Source organism: Wasmannia auropunctata, unplaced genomic scaffold (genome assembly GCF_000956235.1).
Source record: "Wasmannia auropunctata unplaced genomic scaffold, wasmannia.A_1.0 LD335888.1, whole genome shotgun sequence".
Lineage (NCBI taxonomy): Eukaryota > Metazoa > Arthropoda > Insecta > Hymenoptera > Formicidae > Wasmannia > Wasmannia auropunctata.
The window spans coordinates 1,920,440-1,939,840 of record NW_012027002.1 but is presented as its reverse complement, the minus strand read 5'-3'; the positions used below and the strand labels follow the sequence as shown (position 1 = coordinate 1,939,840).

Below are 19,401 nucleotides of genomic sequence, written 5' to 3'. Positions count from 1 at the left end.
TCTCTCTCTCTCTCTCTCTCTCTCGTATTCTCCAATCCTCGCTCTTCTCTCCATCTCGCTTTCACCCTCGTGCGCCAGTCTGGTAATCCAGGAATAATGAACAGCCAGCTGTCACTCGCAATACCCGGCCTTCCAGCAAATACGACCCTCTACGAGTTTGCGCAACTTCTGGCCTGGCTGTTTTCTGATGGAGAGCGAAAGAGAGAGAGAGAGAGAGAGAGAGAGAGAGAGAGAGAGAGAGAGAGAGTAAAGAGAAAAAGAAGGTGAGAGAAAAAGGCATGAGTGAGAGAAGAGCTATATCAGAAAAAAAACGCTGACTCGGCGCATTACACATGCGGGGAATATGATTTGCCTCGCGCAGGATCACGCCGAGCATCTGATCGTGCAGTTATTCCGTCACGACGATAATTTGCACTCTATACTCGACGAGAGAGTCGTCCGACATGATCGCCCGCCGCGCGGTTTTCTAAAAGCCTTCCACGTTAATTATGCGCAAGAATCGATACGGCGGCGGAACAAACGCGAATAATAAATCACTCCCCGCGAATCCGGCTTAACTGTACGCGGCGTATGGCAATTCGATAATAAATGGAAATAGCATGCGTAGCTGCGGGGGCCACAACGCGCCGACGTTCCTATTGCAAAATATCAAGTATCGGGAAAATCCAATCCCGCGGGGGATGGAGCTCTATAAGCTGGAAATGATTGAACTGCCGTCGTATATTGCTTTCATTTCGAGGTGAGGACGCGTCGCAGACAGTTAGGCATCGCATTGGTATACCATACCCGCGAAACTCATCGTAATGAAACGATGATACGCGGTGGAGCGATGAGGGAAAGATGCGATAGGTATTTGCAGATTGAAGAAACGAGAGATAAGAGATTGAGCGGCGCGTTTTTTTCTTGAACGGCATAAATCTCTCGGTATTCCCTGTCGGTAGTAAAATTTTCATTGAACTATTTTGAACGTAATACTTGATTTAAACGTCTTGACGGGATATAGAAACCGTATCTTATACAAAATTCACTTAATTAACTGTTTTATTTATCTGTACTATCGAATACCCGATTGCTCGAAGTACTTAAATTTTTAATATCGCATGTACACGTAAAATCTTCAATGTTCCTCCTACAAAATCGCGATTTTGTTATTGTCTGCGAGAGTTACAAAGGCAGCTGCTGTTTCGATAAAATCCAGTGTTTTGACTCCCGAATCAGTAACTGGCAATTCAGTAAACTAGTAATAGATCTGCTTGGAACAATAGATAAATCCCATTCGGTTGTGCACTGCGCGTGCACCACCGGCATATCGGGGGATTCGTTTCGCCGTATTCGCCGGAGTTAAACGAATTACGTCGGAATAACTACATGTCGAAAAGAGCCGGTAATTATTTCAGCGGAAGAACCAATCGGACGAAAAGCGAGATAAATCATGCGGCGTCGCCAAGCTAAAGGACTCGATGCGTAACGGGCAAAAAGGGGAACGTGTACACACGCGGAGACGGAGTGCGGGGGAGGAGAAGGGGGCGGACAGGAAGTTCCGCTTGTTTACTCGTCCCCTTACCCCCCTTCCAACCCCTCTTTTCATTCGCTACCGCGGTCGCCTCGATATCCCGGTCGCGACGGATGATTCTGCCCTTTCTGCGCTTGACACAGATGCGCGGCCGACACTTTTAATTCTCTTTTAATCCCCTGGTTATTGCTGCTCACTCCCGCCTCCCCTGACGCGTCGCGCCCCCGCCGACGGCGACGGCGGCTCCCACCATTCATCTTCCCCGTATTTCGAATACTCGACTCGCGTATGACTCCGAGAGGGATGAATAATGGCCGGTGCTGCCGGAGCACCCGCGCATAATAGAGTCATCGGTCGCCGCGGCGGCGGTCGCTACAGGTGCTCGCCTTTGCTCTCTCTTATTCGCGATTCATTTCGTCCCCCCTCTGGCTAGTACCGTCTTGGCTCGTGTTGCATATTATGCGAAAGCACTTCGAGCTTTTCGACCCAAATTTTATATATTGAATTACGAACGCTGGAAGCTAAGCTCGGAATAATGACGATTATTATCGTGTAATCTCTTCAACGGTATTTTTAGTTATCGGCTATTGGAAATTAAAGGATAGAATAAAGGATTTCGGGGAAGCAAACAGTGGCAAGGGGCCTCAATTAATTTCAGCTGAGCTTGATTTTAATTCTTTTGTGCGCGAGATTTATGAGACGGGAGGAGCATTACAAAGAGGAATTAGTAATAATGGGATTGCACTCTGTCAGCATTAAAATACTTTTCCAACATTATTGTTATAACTTGTGAAGAGGGTATCTGTTAAATTTAACAGTTTAGAGTTTTAGGAAAGTTTTAGAAGGTTGGAGAAACTTGACAATTTTATAGGATATAGAAATAATAAAAAATTTATAATATTTAAAAAGTCTTAAAAAAAATGTTTTAAATTTTCTCGAATCACAATTTTTATAATTTTTATTAGTATAATATAATTTTTCACGAACAAATTGCTTCAATAGCGCTAAAATTGTGAATCAATGCTATAAAAGAACGATGGCATTATACCATGGTACTCGCGAAATAAATCGATTCTCCAAGGAATCTTGCATAGTGGAAAACGTGCGGTTTCTAGGGCCATCCTGCGTAATCACCATCAACCTGCACTCCGACTACTCAGCGGTATTAAACGGGTTGCATTTGGCGTGGTCGCGTGCAATCTACCCTCGGAATAGCCAGCAGGGATGAGGCTGTAGGGTGATTCACACGTTTGACAGTGCGAAGCGTTTAAATGTGAAATGCGATCGGTCAAGTATGCCAATCATCGGAACACTAGAGTGTGTGAGAGAGTTCACAATTCGCTTGCCGTCTCGTTGAAGCATTATTAGCAATGATAATGAGAAAGATAGAGATAAATAGACAGATAGATAGATGAATAGAGAGAGAGAGAGAGAAAGAGAGAGAGAGAGAAAGAGAGAGTAAAAAATTAGAACAATTTTCCGCAAAAATTTCTTTCTTTCTTTCTCTCCCTTCCTCCTCTTTCTCTCTCTTTGTATTAAAAATGTTTTTATTCTGTCTTTTTCTGGATAAATAACTCTCTTTCATGCTAATTACAAAAGATTAAAAGCTTGTCGAATTAATTTCAAAAGTTATGAAAATTGTGGGAATTGCGTTTACATATCCAAATATGTATCAACGTATAAAGTTTACTTTGTTCAATTTTGCATGTTATCCATACATAATACTCGTATGAAGAGCTAAATTACTGAACAACGTTATAGAGCTTATTTATCGGACAAGACACGCTTGATATTCTCACATTCGAGAGAAAGAGAGAGAGAGAGAGAGAGAGAGAGAGAATTTCCAGTTTTATTGATTCAATCGTCTTCGGCAGACTGATCGTTATCTTCAGCGTCCTTTTTTTCAAACAAGAATAAATCGCACTTTGTCGAGTGCACGAGACGATGTTATTTAAATGTATGGAGCGCGTTTTAGTATACGACAGATAGACCGTTTGCGTCACTGCATACAATAGAATATTGCAGAATAATATCATGATGTTCTGCAGCTTAAGACCTCGAGAAATACATCAAACGTCGCATTTCTCTTTATTTTTGCAATTTACAATTTTCTAATTGCACACGAGGGATTTTATCTCTCTACAGATACTTTTTCCACTACATACAAAAGTACTTTTTTCAGCTAAATTATTGTATTCAAATCGGGACTTTAAAAAGTTGAATCCGGGTAAAAATATCGTAGATCAAAAGATTAAAAGGCTCTTTTTCACAAACTACGAACAATATACGCGCCTCTTTTAATCAGATATAATACGAACAAATAACACGAAAAATATGTACTCTCTACGTGTGTAGAATATTCCTGTATTTCTCCGTGTGATTATTTACGGTTTGTACGAGAGTTTTATTTTATAAAAAGATATATTTACGTTTTAACATACATAATAGGTAAGGAATCGGTAAGCTAGGCAGTTCTAAACTTCTTTAAAGCATAAATCTGCATTCATTATAAATATCAGAATTCAATATACAGTTAATTAATTCGATATAATTTCCCATTAAATGCCGGCGAATATTTCCTCCTTTTATCGATCGATTGAGAATCATCGCGGGGGTTTATTCCGGGCGCCCGGAGTATTAGTTAGTGCTCTTAAATTAGCTATTGGAGAAACGTTAGGGAAGAGAGGAGGGAAGGAGGATGCGAACGACATTCCCGATAACGGTGTGCCTCCGTCGACGCGCGGAAATCCCGACGTAGGTGCGCCGGAAGCGCACTCGCGCTCTCGCAACCGCGGTGTCCCGGAGATTAATGAATATTCATTGTTTCGTAACTCAAACTTGACGAGAGACGCATCCAACGACGACGTGGATCTAGAATGCAACGTTGTACGACATTTCGCCCACTCTCTCTCTCTCTATCTATCTCGCTCCCTGTCTCGTTATTTTTTTCCTCGTTTTTGCGAATAATTAAAGATTATTCAAGTCGACAGGATTTTTCACACAATACTAGTACGATACAATCCAATTTTTATTCCAAAAGATTAATTTATTCTTGTTTATTATACAAAAATAAATATTTAATATGTCTCTATTTAAAATTTTGCCTAGAAAGGAAGATTGTTCATGTAAACATTTTTAAATAAAAATCTCAAAAAACTATTTTTTATCTAAATAAAATAATACTTTGATTAAAATAATATAATCATAATTTTTATATTCTATTGCAATGCAGCTTCCGGAAGATAATGTAAAAAGTAAAAATGTATAACGCTTTGTACTCACGATTAAGACATCGTTTTTTGTACATTCATAACATGTCACAGAGATGAATAATAGAATACATTATTTTTTTATTATTCTAAAAAGTTGAGTCGCAAAAAAACAATCTGTGTAGTAGCGCAACGTTTCAGATTAATATACAAAAGAGCATGTATAAGAGCGTGTTACTTTGAAGTCACGGAGCGTAACCTGGCGGTTTCCTTCCATTGCAAGCGGCATTTCTATCCACTTTGATAATGTACAGCCGCGTTTTACCCGTCGATCATCCTCCTTCCGTTCGAGCGCTCGCTTCGCACAAGCCACGCCAGGGAGTTGCAACTCGAAATGCATGCATCTGGAACGACCGTTGCCTCGAGGGTGCGCAAGGTTGCAGAGAGAGAGAGAGAGAGAGAGAAGATAAAGAGGAGGGGGGGAAGAGAAAGAGAAAGAGAGATGCGCGTGATGCGGAACGATGGCGTCGACGTCAACGACGACGACGACGACGACGACGACGACGACGACGGTGATGACGGCGGCGACGACGACGACGACGACTCGAGAGAGCCACTTACGTTTGAATTTTAAATTCTCCCCTACAGACGAAAGATTCTCCGATGACGGAGTTTAGGGAAGGAGGAGACGAGGGGGCAGTGAGGGAGGGGGGAGAGTATGCAAGGACACCAAAGCGACAGGAATTAAGCTCGTCGAAGCACGAACGAGTCGAAGGGGTCAAGTTGTCTCTGATGAGATCAGCATTTTGAAGAAGCGTACACAGACAGAGGGGGTGAAAAAATGTAAAGAAGCAAAGAGCGAGAAAAAGGGCTGGTGAAGAGTAGACGGGCGGGCGGGGGGAGAGAGAGAGAGAGAGACACTTCGTGCTTCACGCTTGGACGAGCCGATCCACTCGTTCTTTTCCCGTAGGTATCGCGATCTCCTCCGTCGTCGCGAAAGCGACGACGAAGTCTCGCGTTCCTCTTAACGCGCGATTATCATTTCGCATTCTTATCTTTACGAAGTCTCGCGCGATATGCAGTCTTATCTTGACAAACGGTCCGTATATACAGGACCTCTCCGTTGAAATTATCTCGAACTTCGTAGTGTTGTTCTTTAACAAATGTCAAGGCGGAGAATTTGAAATCCTCGAATTAAACTTCAGAGAGGTACAGACGGACAACAAAATCTTATTTATTTTCAAATGAACTTTATTTTAACAGAGCTACTAATTAAAAGGTTTAGTTATCAAGCGGAGAGAGTTAAAAATTGGAAGTTCCCCGAAAGAAAAAGAGTAATGATTTCTTACGGTTTCCACGGTGTTTCTAAGGGCGCTTTATTTCTCTTTCTCCGCACTCCTTACAATCCCACTCTGAATCCCTCTTCTATACGTATCTGTGAAAGCGTGTCAGCGGTGGTCGGTTCTCGATTCAAGATGGATTCGCAAAATCGCAAGGCCCAATTCAATCGCGAGCAGAAACTGCACGTATCGTACCGGAGAAAGCAAGCGGAAGAGAAAACGCCAGCAGAATGGGAACAAACGAGCGCGGGACGGAAAGCTCTTCCACATCCGTGGAATCCGGGATTATCCACGAAACGAAGCAGATTCGATAATAAGTATGTACGCTTATATGAGACCATTGTGTATCGCGTTGGAAATCGACCTGTACGTTGTATAGAAAAAAGTATAAGGGAGAAAATGAAGAAACGTAAACCGTATCGATATCTCCAATCGAGTGCAACGTTAATTCTGCTTAAAGTGAGATTTTAATAGAAGAGTAAAAATCAAAAGTATAGAAAAAGATTCGCAACAGGGCATTTCAGATAATTTCTTAAAATGTTCAGTACTGCAATGATCGTGAAAATTGATGAAAACACCAACAGATTTTCCGAAAATTTTAATATATCGAGAAAATAAATATTGGTTGATTGTATTAACAATATATTTAACATAATTTTCCTATAATACATTTGATAATACAAAATTTCTTTTTTATTTTACTTTCCATTTTAGTATTACTAAATTGTATCTGCCTTTGCAATAATCGTCAAAATTGATGAAAACAATTAATAAAGCTTTTGCAAATTTTAATATGTCAAAAAAATAAATATCGGTTGATTGCATATTATAACATACGCACATTTAACATTTATCATAATTTTTCTATAATAGATCGTTTGATAATATAAAATTTCTTTTCTATTTTTTTTCATTTTAGTATTATTAGCTAAATTATATATTTTATGTATTGTTATAAATCAATATATATATACCAAATAAAAAATAATTTAGTCGCGTACCTCGGAAAATGATTAGACAATATAAATTTAAAAAATATTTTTCTAACTCAAAAGCAAAATGAAACAAATTGAAAATTAAAATATTTTTTCTTTTCCTTTCAATACCAAATATGTTTTCCATTTATAACATCGTTCGAAATATATTCCAAGTATCGCTTTGCATGGGCCCCGCGTAAAATTCTATTCGCAAACGCGAAGGAAAGTTCCAGGAATGCATTCAAGAATAAAAACGGCGAAGATATCGAAATCGACGGAAATTTCTTCGCGTCTGCCAGCTCGGCCGAGGTGCAGTTGTTTAAGTCGACGAAGTCTCTCTCTGAATGAAGAGAACGAAGAGAAGACGACGGGGCTCGCGTGGCGGAAGAGCCAGGGTCGAAGATGAAGCACGGTTGAGGGCGGAAGCAAAGTACCGGGAACGACGTACGCGTTTCAATATTTTAGAGTCTCCGCCACCGTCGTCGTCGCCGGTGGAATTCTCCACTTGGAGTGTAGCGCCGTAATGCAGGTGACAATTGGAGCGTGTCGATGCTTGCCGCGCCCCGAGATTCCTATAATGGAATGGATAGAACGTCTTTCCCTATCCTCCCGGTTCCGGTTTCCTTTTATACCGAGATTTGCCCGGGGAACTTTACGCGCCGCGGCGGAACCGTACCGGAAAATCGCTCGCCATCTCCTCGATAAAGATCAGCAACCGTGTTCTCTAACCCTTCCGCTACGTGTGACGATGTTCCAGTCGCCGGAGCTGCCGAGCGTGTCCGCTTATAGTCCGCGACCGATTGAACAGTCGATGGCGAGGTGATTGACTATCATGGTGACGATATTATACGCGTGCGAGATGCAGAAAAATCAAATAAAAAAATTATAATTTTAAATATTACACTGAGAGAAAAGTGTTTGATATTTGCAACTACAATATAATTGCATGGTAAAATAATTAGGAGCTGGTTAGGAGTTTCAATTTTATAGTTATTATTTTTATAATTTTAGTAATAATTATATTTATAGTTCTACCAAACAAATATATAGTTGGCGTCGAAAATGACTATACATTATGATAATTATAATCATTTTTTTCTCTTAGTGTATGTTGTTTTTTTATTATAATATGAATATAAATGACAAATGTTAAAGAAAGAATAACGAAAGCAATAACAATATACGAGAAAAAACACTAATAATAATTTAATTTTAAATAAATAAATAATTGGTCTCTAAAAATGGAATACAGCGACAACAGTATGAATTATCAAATGCAGTGGAACAATTATTGTACATAAGTGGAACAATTTATTGTACATAATAGTAAACTGCGCAATTGTATTATACATTAATGACGTAGAAAGCGGTTACAAAGCAGTAGAAATAGAACGAAGCAGGTCAGACACACGATACACCTTATAACTCGTTGATCAGATCTTGCAGTCGATGGCGAGAAAGATCGCTGAATTCGTGACAAATCGACCGTTTCCGGTAATCCCAGGATGAGAGAGCCCTGATAAGACCAGCTCGGCCAAGACCGATGGCACATTCAGACGTACTCGACGCTCTGCTGCGCGTTTGTGATCCTTTACGTAACTTCCACGACCCGGAACCATCCATCGTTCAGAAGTTTCCAGGCCGCGGCCGGACGAGTTCTCCACCAAGAACTTTTCGAAACTCGTAGCGACGCGCGAAACCTTACTCCGATATTCCGCCGGCAAGCGAAGATACCCGACGCCATTGCTGGCCGTTCCCAAAAGACGCCATCGCCGTAGAGTTTGTTCGCTCGACTGAAATCCGCTCGAGAGGAAGAAAATTCTCGTTGCGGTATTTCTCGAAAAAAGCACGAAACCTCTCAACTTCAAATATATCTCGACAATTCGATTATCAGGACAAAAACTCGCTCATATTAATTATGTACGTACGCGAACCAATTAACATTTTTAAAAATGTGACCGTCAATATTAAAATTGATCCACATTGTCAAAATGTTATATGTATTTCAATCGCATAATGTACTAAATAATCGTCGAAAATTACGTTTATTACATTACTTCGTAATTTAATGAGATCTTAGCAAACAGTTAATAAATAGAATTACTGATATCAAATCCGAAAAGATTTGATTAGCTGTAGCTTGCATTAAACAAAAGTGGGAAAATTGACAGTGTAGCATATTTGTGTGTAGCACATTCCTCGGATATACTGCTAATAAATCACTTATAAAATATGTAAAATGTAATTAAATGTTACATGTAATAATACGAAATTTAATTTCCTTTGCAAGCAAAATATCCGTCGTGGTGGCTCCGCAGGAGTGCAATATTCGGCACATGAAAGGTTAAGCACGCGCGTTATTACATGCATTCCGTTTCTCTAATCAGAAAGCGACAGAACTTCCATCGAGATCAATTCAGTCTTTCCGCACGGAGCGTTTGCTCCTGAAGGCTCGTCTCTCATGAATGGCACGGCATGATCTTACATGTTCTCGTACATAGTGTCCCTTCTCCTTCCGCAACCGAGAACGGCCGGAGCGCGCTAGTAGAAACAGTCGAGGGAAACTATCTCGGACCGCTCTGGAACTTTCCACGGAGGTGGAAAGCAACTATTCGAAGCATAGTCGAGATGGATTCATACGCATCGAAGTTGGTCAGATTCGTCGCGCGTGCCACGCAAGTCGCTTCATCCTCCCGAGAAACGCGCGCGATATGAGAGAAAGAGAAAGAGAGAAAGAGAGAGAGAGAGGGAGAAAGAGAGAGGGGGGAGGAAAGGGAGAGAGAGCCGAGTTCCGGACCGTCTGATGCCGGATTACATCAAACTGGCATAACACACATCCGCCCCAGCTAGCTGACTGGCGAACTTGCCGCTCTTGAGACTTCACCCGGAAATTCTCCTCGCTCGCTGGAGAGGAAACGCGGCTAGGGTAATTGCATCTATTCGAGCACGCCGTCAGGAACGGCAGATTGCGGACTTGGCCAACTTCGGACTACGATGACGCGAGACTCGTTCGCTGTTTATCTCTCTTACCCCCTCCGTCTCTCCGTCTCTCTTTCCCTTCCACCTTCGCCGAAGATCACGTCGGCGTGTAATCAGGGTTAGCTGCGATTCTTATGCTAATTCGACACAAAACCGAGAATGCCTGGTTAAACATACGAGCAATCAGTGATTACGAGAGAACTGTCAAGGGATCGTTGAGAAATGTTATTTCCTTTAATGCCAGAAAAATAAATTTTGTAACAAAAAAAAGTAAGTATATTAGGAAAATGTAATATACAGTTATTAATTTTGTTCTTCTGGAGAATTGACAAAAATTTATAACACATATTTATAATTTTGAAAGCACACTTGGAGAGGATTGTCGTGTTAGAATCACTTTGCTTACATAGTAAAGTGAGTCAAGATTTTCCGGACAGTCCTAGAATAGTTCGAGTTTTCTTTCGCGAGTTAAAGTCCGTCTAGTTAGAAGTTAAACGACGTATCGTCTATCGACGACGGGAATCGTGCGCGACCGCTCGACCGTTTCCACCGGTTCACGAAACGGCAGTCTTTCTCAACATATTCCAAGAGTCCGTCCCTTTGCCTCTAGTTCGTGGAAGACATTCCGATTTCCATAAGCGACGTCCGGCGGAGACGTTTAAACGACGACAGGCCAAACGCGGGTAATCCACCGTCAAAGCGCACGCGAGCACACGATCCAATAAACGATCGACAGTAGAGCGTCCCTTTGACGTGTGTTCATACATGGCTAAGCGAGTCCTCCTTTTAGGGGGACCGTCGCTGGCTGACAGAAGGACCGACTTGTCGTCGAACAAGTAAGAACATACAGGTCAGTGTACACACATACGTATAACACACACACACACACACACACACGTGCGCGCGCACAGAATATCCCCACGTCGAAGCTGTATGAACATACTCTCGCTAGGCAATATGATCACAACTTATGAGCATCCCGTGTGAATCGGCGTATGTTCAACGTCATGCGGGGAAGATGTGTGTACAAGTTCACACGTGTAGGCCACGTGCACGAACACACGCGCCCGGTACCTCCTTACCGCCTCTCGCAAACGTAGACTTCGCGCGAGAGGGCGGGAGAGGGAAGAAGAGTCCCGCGGAGGGAAAATCCTTTGGCCAGCGAAGCTTGGATAATCGCGCTCCAAGCTATAGACGCGTCTCTCCCCGTCGCGGTAAGAGAGAGAGAGAGAAGGAGAAGAACGGGAGAGAAAGCTCGCTTTGCTGCAATCGCAGCCTGCCCATCCACGTGGAAATCATAGCTCGCTGCGGGAGCCATCGGGACTCGAAATTGTCCGGAAACGCTTGCCGGGCTGTTCTCGGCGGAGTTCTCTTTTCTCCTTCCACAACGTGGTAGGGGGACGGGTGGCAGAGGGGTAAGACGGCCGCTAGCCGACTGCCTCTTCGGGGATTTGAGCGTAAAGAGACCTCCCGGAAGATTGTCTGAGGATCTCCTTGTAATTCGATGGCGACGTTCGAGAAGACGCGCCGCGCCACGCCGATCGGACGCAGATCGAAATCGAGTGTACTCGAAGAAAGCATTACAATCACTGAGGAGCGAATTTAAAACTAGATAAATATCGCAAGAAGGTGATTATCGATATTGTAAAGTTATATGTAATTAGATTAATAATTAGACTTTTCTCAAAAAGCTGTAATGAAGAAGCTCTTGTTAAATATTATTCGGATCAATATTATTCAAATACAAGCTTGCATCAATATGTTTACACAGTTTAAAAATTACATTAAAAAATTATATTACATCCATCTATACTCTTCAAGAAATTAGGAGCATCAATCTCTTATAACGAACTCAGCATATATTAATCTTTATTTCAGGAACTTATTTTATTCGTTATGAAATATGTAGCGCACAATTATAGTTTCATATAATCGTACAAATCGTAAGATCGTTAAATACGTTATTGCTGATAAAATTTACAGTCCGAAATCGAAAGATGGCCGAAATACCTATAAGTAAGGCGTCTTCAGAACATGTTCTGATAAACATGAAGATATATGTACGTGTATATATACATATGCTGAGTTTCCGCTCACGAGAGCGCGTGGCTGGCCGATCGAAAGTATCAAGTGCGGCGTAATAAATATCGCTCGTCGCTCCCGCGCGTATTACGTTTGAAATTTCTCACGGTATGTCTACCGGAGAATCTGAAAATGATCTCCTTAGGGGTCAGGGACCGAGTACGGAAGTACCATATCGCGAAATCTACCGGTGAACAGCAGCAGCAGCAGCAGCAGTAATAGCAGCAACAGCAACAGCAGCAGCAACAGCGACGACGGCGATAGAAACGGTATATATAGCAGCTCGAGCTCGAGCTAGAGGTCTGAGGTTTGCAGACTCTCGTCGTACGGGGAACGGTATTGGATGTCATCACGAGAGAGATTACGTGCGGCTTTGAAAGAGCCCCCCCTATCTCACTTCCACTTCCATTCACCCTTCTTCCTCCGTCCTTCATCCACCGGCGTCGCTATTTCAGCTAACACTCCTACCACGTCGTTCGCGCGCGATGCGCGACGCACCTTCAGCGCGTCTTTGCCCCTCCCGGCCTCTCTTCGGCAACTCACAGTCGGGGATAGGTGGAACCCCCTGTGGCACTGAAGGGAGCCAGCTCATATCCCATTTGCCCCTATTTTTCATAAGCGATATTAGAATCTATCATCGGGGCCCGAGCAGACGCTCGCCTCCGCTCTAGAAACGACAGCTATAAAGGTGGTAGATATCGATAAAAAAGATAGATAGTAGGTAGAAAGAGAGAGAGAGAGAGAGAGAGGGAGAGAGAGAGGGACTCCCTCTTGCCCCTCTCCGATTATCGGCGAGGTGGGGTACCACGATCGCTGACGATTATCGACCCTATTAGAGCGGCGACGTGAATGGATCCAGACTTGTGCCGATCGCAAACTCCCGCTATGCTCTCGACAGCGGAGAACGGCTGAGAGTCGAGCTGCCCTATATATTATCGCGGCTGCCGCGATATTTCATTCATCGCGACCTCTCGATCTCTCCACCCTTCTTCCCTGCCCAGTCGATTTTCAATTGGGCATGCGCTCCTCGCGCGATCTCAATAACGTTTCCATCTCCCTCCCCCGTCCTCCCTTTCCTCCTCTTCCATCCCAACCGCGTTAGCAAAGTGCCGCGTAAAAATTTCTTAGACGCGTACATTTTATTTGAAGTCGAAGGCTCTTAGTCTTGATGACTGTCCAATTTTACATCAAATTTTGGTAAAAATGTGAGGAATATAAATAAGGAAAAGAGTGAAGAATTTAAAGACTGAAGAGTAAAGAATGAAGACTAAATTGACTAATGAAGAATGAAGAATGAATTGATCGTTAAATGAATTGTTAATGTAATTAGAATTTCGTGATGTTTATTGTATAAGAATACATCCCTATAATGAAAATGACTTCAATCGATTGAATCGGCATTAACAAATTAATAAATTGTGAAACTTATTGGATGATTGATTAAAAATTAATCCTTCTGGAAACGACTTTTGTTTTCCATCAATTATTTTTACACACGCGCACGCGCGCGCGCACATGTAACAATAGGAAAATATTTTATTACAAATTATTAGCACTGTGCTTTTCTCGTGCTAAATTAAACAAACCTTTCATCTTCCACACAAAAATATAGAGTTATATACACAGTTTCAAAAATTAATTGCAAGTAATGGAAAACAAGATTTATGACCATCAATCATTTCGTTAGATGTAAGAAACTTTTATGAAATCGCGCGCGTACAGAAAAACTATATACGTGTGCGGGTGCGAAATAGCGCAACGTTTAATATCTTGAGGTTTTAAACGCAGTAAGGATTATTTTTCTTAACGTGTCCTTTATTTTTTATTCCGTTCCCTGAATCACGGGTTCCTTCATGCCTTGCTATAAGTTCTTCTATGCGACTATCGATCCGCGTACCATGAATTCGCAAAATACCGTCACGATTTGTGTAGGCAGCACATATCCCGAAATTTATGTTATTTATCTTCCCCCGTATTTACCGCGGCTCGCGATTTACCGTGATTACTAATTATAGCTTCAACTCGGCTCGTTAATTACCTCGCCGGCGGAATGGCGACATTATTGACTCGTTAAACAGAATAGTTTCGAATATATTTCTGACACATTTGCACGCCGCAAAATTGCAGCGACAATTTTTCTCGTAATCACGTGTGCGACATTAAAGAAGGAATAAAAAGGTACTTACCTCTATGCCTGTTAGTTTGCTTGTCGAACATCAGCATAGCATCTTCGATCTGAAACGTGAAAAGAGACTTGGTAAGAGAGAGAAAGATTATTTTAATAAAATAAATAATTTACAATATAATCTAATTAAAGTCGTTAGGTGAAAATTAGATTGGATAGTTTAATTTGTATAATATTACGTTTTGAATTATTCCGCCGATCTCATTTAATTTATACACCGCTTATTAGCACTCGTCAATTTATATATCTCCGTTGAATTATTTTTTATATTGATCAGCTCATTGTAAAAAGCTGTAATTAAATTCGAGCTTGCGGCTTTATTGTTCGCGGTTTCACGATGAGATCAAATTAGAGTTATATTGCCGGATAAGGAGTATGGTAAACGCGCAGCTTTAGTAAAGCATCTTATTTGCTGAAGCCGCTGTCATAAATTAAGCGGCTTACTGACGATCGAAGTAACCTATATTTGATATAAGACCTCATAGTGAACCTCCCCTCTTGGCATGTTAGGGGCGCAAAGCACCCCTGTCAAAGCCTCAGGAATCGTAAACGCCGTTATGAAAATGTCGTGCGATACATATATAAAAGATATTTCCAGGAAACTTCATCTCAGTGTGACGAATGGGAGAGAATATTGTATGCATACCGAATAGCAAATGCTTTTGACAAATCATTTCGTATTAACGGTAAGTATCTAATATATATCCGCAAATAGAATGAGTAGGTAGATTTAAATGCCTATAGGATTAATATCTTCTTCTGGTATAATCATTTATCAATTGTTGTTTATTACCCTTTACCGCAAATCGAAATGAAATTTTTTAAAAATCATTCTAATCATCTACTAAACGATATGATTAATTCACGCGACGTGGTTACGCTATATACAAATAAATTATTAATTATATGTAAAATTAATATTATGTGGCTATGGTATAATTATTACATGAGTTAATCGCACAATATTATCATAAATTATTATCAGCACTGTACAGCTAATAGCCTGGAGTAAAAAAAACTGTCCACTTCTTAACTAAAATATTAAAAATATAGAGATTATAATGGAGATTTAGAAGTACAAAATATTTGTGCTAACTAAATAAGATTAGTCCTCCAATTAGAACTACTACTATATTAAGTACGTGTTACAAGTCAAGTAAAAAACTGTCAATTTCTTAACTAAAATATTAAAAGTACAGATTCAGAAATACAATATTTATAACTAAAATAACGATTTAGGCTCTATAAATTAAATTAAAACAATGGACAATCAAGGGCAAAAGAGCCAAAGGCAAGTTGTTGATAGCCAAAACAATTCTATTTTTAAATCGGATCCAGACGTTTCGGCTTCAATTAAGCCATATTCATTGGATCAATATGCAAATTATAGTTATAATATAATAAAACATAGGAACGTAAAATTTCATTATGACTCGCAAGTGTGGAGGCTTAAAAACTAAACCGCAAGTTTCTCTTTCGCATGTTTCGCTATTATAAAATTTTTGATATATTTACGATGACAATATTTATGTTAACTAAATAAGATTAGTCCTCCTTGGAACTAATTATACTAAGTAACCGTGTTACAAGTCGATCATCGAAGAGATTTGCTCGTCAAAGCATAGCGATGATGAGATTGATTTTTAAGCGGCTCCAACGCGCGACGTCAGTCAAATAACGAATAAGATCTCTTGTATCTTTACGAGAACCGCGTACGTGTCGTAAAGCACAGCTGGTCAGAGATTTACGGAGCACGTTGCTGAGACGAGGGGGGTGGCGGTAGAAAGTGGCAGAGGAGAGGGGAGGGGGAGAGAAGGCGGATGGCTCTGTACATGCAGGTTGAAGCGCGAGCGGCGGAGCTCTGGAGAGGCGTAGGAAGCGCTAGTAGGATTTATAGGACAGGAGAAACAATAGAGATTACCCTTATACCCCCTTCGTTGCTTCACGATCTCGCTCCTTCCCGCTCTCTCACGCGACAACAACTATCGATGGTCCGCAGCATTAGAACGGCGAGCGATATTCTTCTCCCGACGACACAACGTTTGAGTAATCGTATGAACTCTCGTGTGTACAACTCAATAAACGCTGCATTTTCCAAATGTGCGCGTTTCATATCTTCTGCGTGTTTTAGATACATATGTATAGAACTTTTACATTTTAAGATTCTCTAATTAATTAAATCTGGCAAGTATCCTTCCCTGACGGAATAAGACGAGATACTTTATGAAGTGTCGGGATTTATAGTTTATTACGCACGATTGTTTTAAATCGTTCAATGAAACGATCCAAAATAAGTTAAATGAGATGATGAAATCGCAAACGGTAGCGACTGATTTAAAATAATTATATGAGCTTAACATTTTGATTGGCACATCCATGAATAAAAATATCGGTAAAATTCTGATTAATATTTGGTCGATTGATTTAGCTTACTGATGAATGGTTGGTTAGACGCAAAATGTGTTAAGCACGCAGTAATAACGCTTGTCACGTTTCCGGGTGCCGCGTACTCTGGTCTAGCTGTGTAATAAAATTTTAATGAAATTCGCGCGCGCGACAATCGCGTCGCAGCGGCGAGGAAGTCGCGGAAAAATGCCAAGGGAATCGAGTGTCTTAGCTGACATTTGTTGCGACTTTTGTTTTTCGAGGGACGAGTACGCCTTTTACGAGGGGGTTGACAGCAGCGGCGGCGCGGCGCGGCGGCGGGAACGAGAACGCTAGGAGAGAGAACAGGCCGGGCTTTTAATGAAAATGCAAGAGGCATCATGGCGTAAGATAAGACCGCCGCCATCGGAGGAGCCATCCGTCGTTACCTACACCTCTTTCCATCCTGTCCTCCCGCGAAGTGTGAATGTCCTTTCATTATTCCTTAATGCCGCGGTGTTTGTCGCGGCCGTTATACCTATTGATGTATTCTCCGGTCGGCCGGAATCAGTTTGAGTCTTTCTCTCCCTCTCCCTCTCTCTTTCTCTCTCTCTCTCTCTCTCTCTCTCTCGTTCGATGTTGCGCATTCTCGCGTCGCCGTCAGCGACAATGGCACCGATCAAGAACGAGATTTCTCCATTTCGATCACTACGTGAGAAAAATACGTGAGGTTTCCTTCTCTCCCGACTTCGTTAGCATTTCACTCAAACGGAAGTGTCTTCGAATCTTTGCATTTGCCCGCCTCTTTCAATATTTTATTTTTTTTTAATTGGCAAGCCTTTTACGTTTTATCAAGTTTAACAACGTGTCTTCTCATCTTAATCCTTGAGCTTTAACAGCTGAAATTCATTCTTCTTCCAGGAGAAACTATAGTTAAACCTCGTTCGCCTAAATGTATTCACTAATGGCTCACCTCCCCCCCCCCTTTTTTAGCGCGGTGAGACCCTCGCAAACTGGCAATCACGAATTTCCCTCATTATCTCGAATAATTATCGCGGGTCGCAATGCAGTTTTGCGGGTTTCACGTGTATCGTTGCATTACGCGTATCTATTTCCTGCGATATGTAATATTCAGCGCGCGGCACATTATGCATCCACGTATTTACTTCATTAAAAATATATTGCCCGGATGTGTTTAATATTGATTCTATATAAATTAATATAATTATCATACGGTGCATTACCAGTAACGTTGAGCGCGAGAGATAAGCGAATATTATACAAAACGCTTGTTATTTTACTGCCGTTTACGCGCGAGCTGATTTTATGCACGATAAATTCTCATTTTTTTCCTTCTCCAATGATTCCTGAAATTATCATTTTCCTTAATAAACTGAGATTTTCTCGATGTTCTCGCAAATACAGTAAACTGCATGTACTCTATAGAGCAGATATAAAATATTTAAACATATTTAATACATATGTATATAATATACATATATTGAATATATTATATTTATAATGCATATAATATGGAATAAAAGTTTTGTTTGTGGACATTTTCAGTTGTAATTTGTTTTTATCGTTTATCAATAATTTTATCAATAATATGCTTCACAAAAAAGAATCGTAACTCTTATCTATGTAATTTTATATTTATTTAATATTCTCGTTTTTGTTGTAAGTAATAAACAAAAAAGATCTATCGCGAGAGAGAAAACTATTACACAAATAATTCACCTGAAAAGTTGCGCAGCTACAAATATTTCTCATCGGTTGCAGTTGGTTTATTTGGCTGCAATAACTTTTCGAAACATGGAACTCGCGCGCGCAGATAAGACGTAAAAAATGAACGTACTTTTCCCGGGTACCAATCTACTTTTGACAAATGGAATCGGTATCCTCTCCCGAAAGAAAGAATAATTCCGCCGAGAATGGAAGAAAGGGCAGAGAATCTTGGTTTGCACGCAGATTGAAATTCCGAAGACACGCCGGTGTAACCTTAAGGAAATGGCGATAACGGGAAAATGTAACGCGAAGTGGCCTTGTAACTTCCTAAACTTCCTCCCTTTACGTGAGTCTGGAAAATACGTAGTACGGAAAGGTTATCGAGGAGAAGGAAGAGGAGGAGGAAGAGGAGGAAAAGAAGGAGGAGGAGGAGGAGGAGGAGGAGAGGAAGCGAAGGGAAGACAAGAGTCGGTGGCGTCGTCCCCGGAGAGCAATCGAGTTCTGGTGAGTGGGCGAGACGTACCTTATTACAAGTTCGATTCCGCTGGTGTTACAGCTCTCGGTGGACCGAGCTGTAGATTGCTGTCTTACTGCCCTCGCCCTTTATATCGCGAGACCTTTTCTCCTCTCTCCGAGGTAAAGCTGTGTCATTTCCCTCGTCATCCCTTCATCGTACCGACGTTCACTTTAAATTTTCCGTCTCTTTCCATTTCTTCTTTGACCGACTAATTTAAAGAAGGGTAAAACGGGGCCAGTGGAACGCGTTCGCGAGTCACCTCTCGCACCTCCGCGGCTGGACATTTGTCAACGAAATTTCATCTAATTTATTAATTTGAGAAAAGTATCGTTTTATTTTCGAAGTTATCGAAAAAAAGGCATATATTTATCAATTATCGCGGGCGCAAATTATTATTGTCTACTATAATCCGCTTCATTGGTGCTCCATTGTAAAATAACAGCCGTGGATGCGCCTGGATCGAATTTCCGGCGCGCAATTATATACAATAAAGAGATAGCCAAAATA

The 19,401-nt window shown here is 41.2% G+C and overlaps 1 protein-coding gene across 1 annotated transcript in view; it reads right to left on the bottom strand.

The window, feature by feature from the left end:
• Positions 1 to 19,401, bottom strand: part of LOC105455683 (RNA-binding protein Musashi homolog Rbp6) — a 645,795-nt gene that overhangs the window by 102,664 nt on the left and 523,730 nt on the right. The window contains exon 7 of the mRNA XM_011699183.1: positions 14,287 to 14,335. Within this exon, the coding sequence (XP_011697485.1) occupies positions 14,287 to 14,335 (49 nt within the window). The remainder of the gene's footprint in view (positions 1 to 14,286; positions 14,336 to 19,401) is intronic.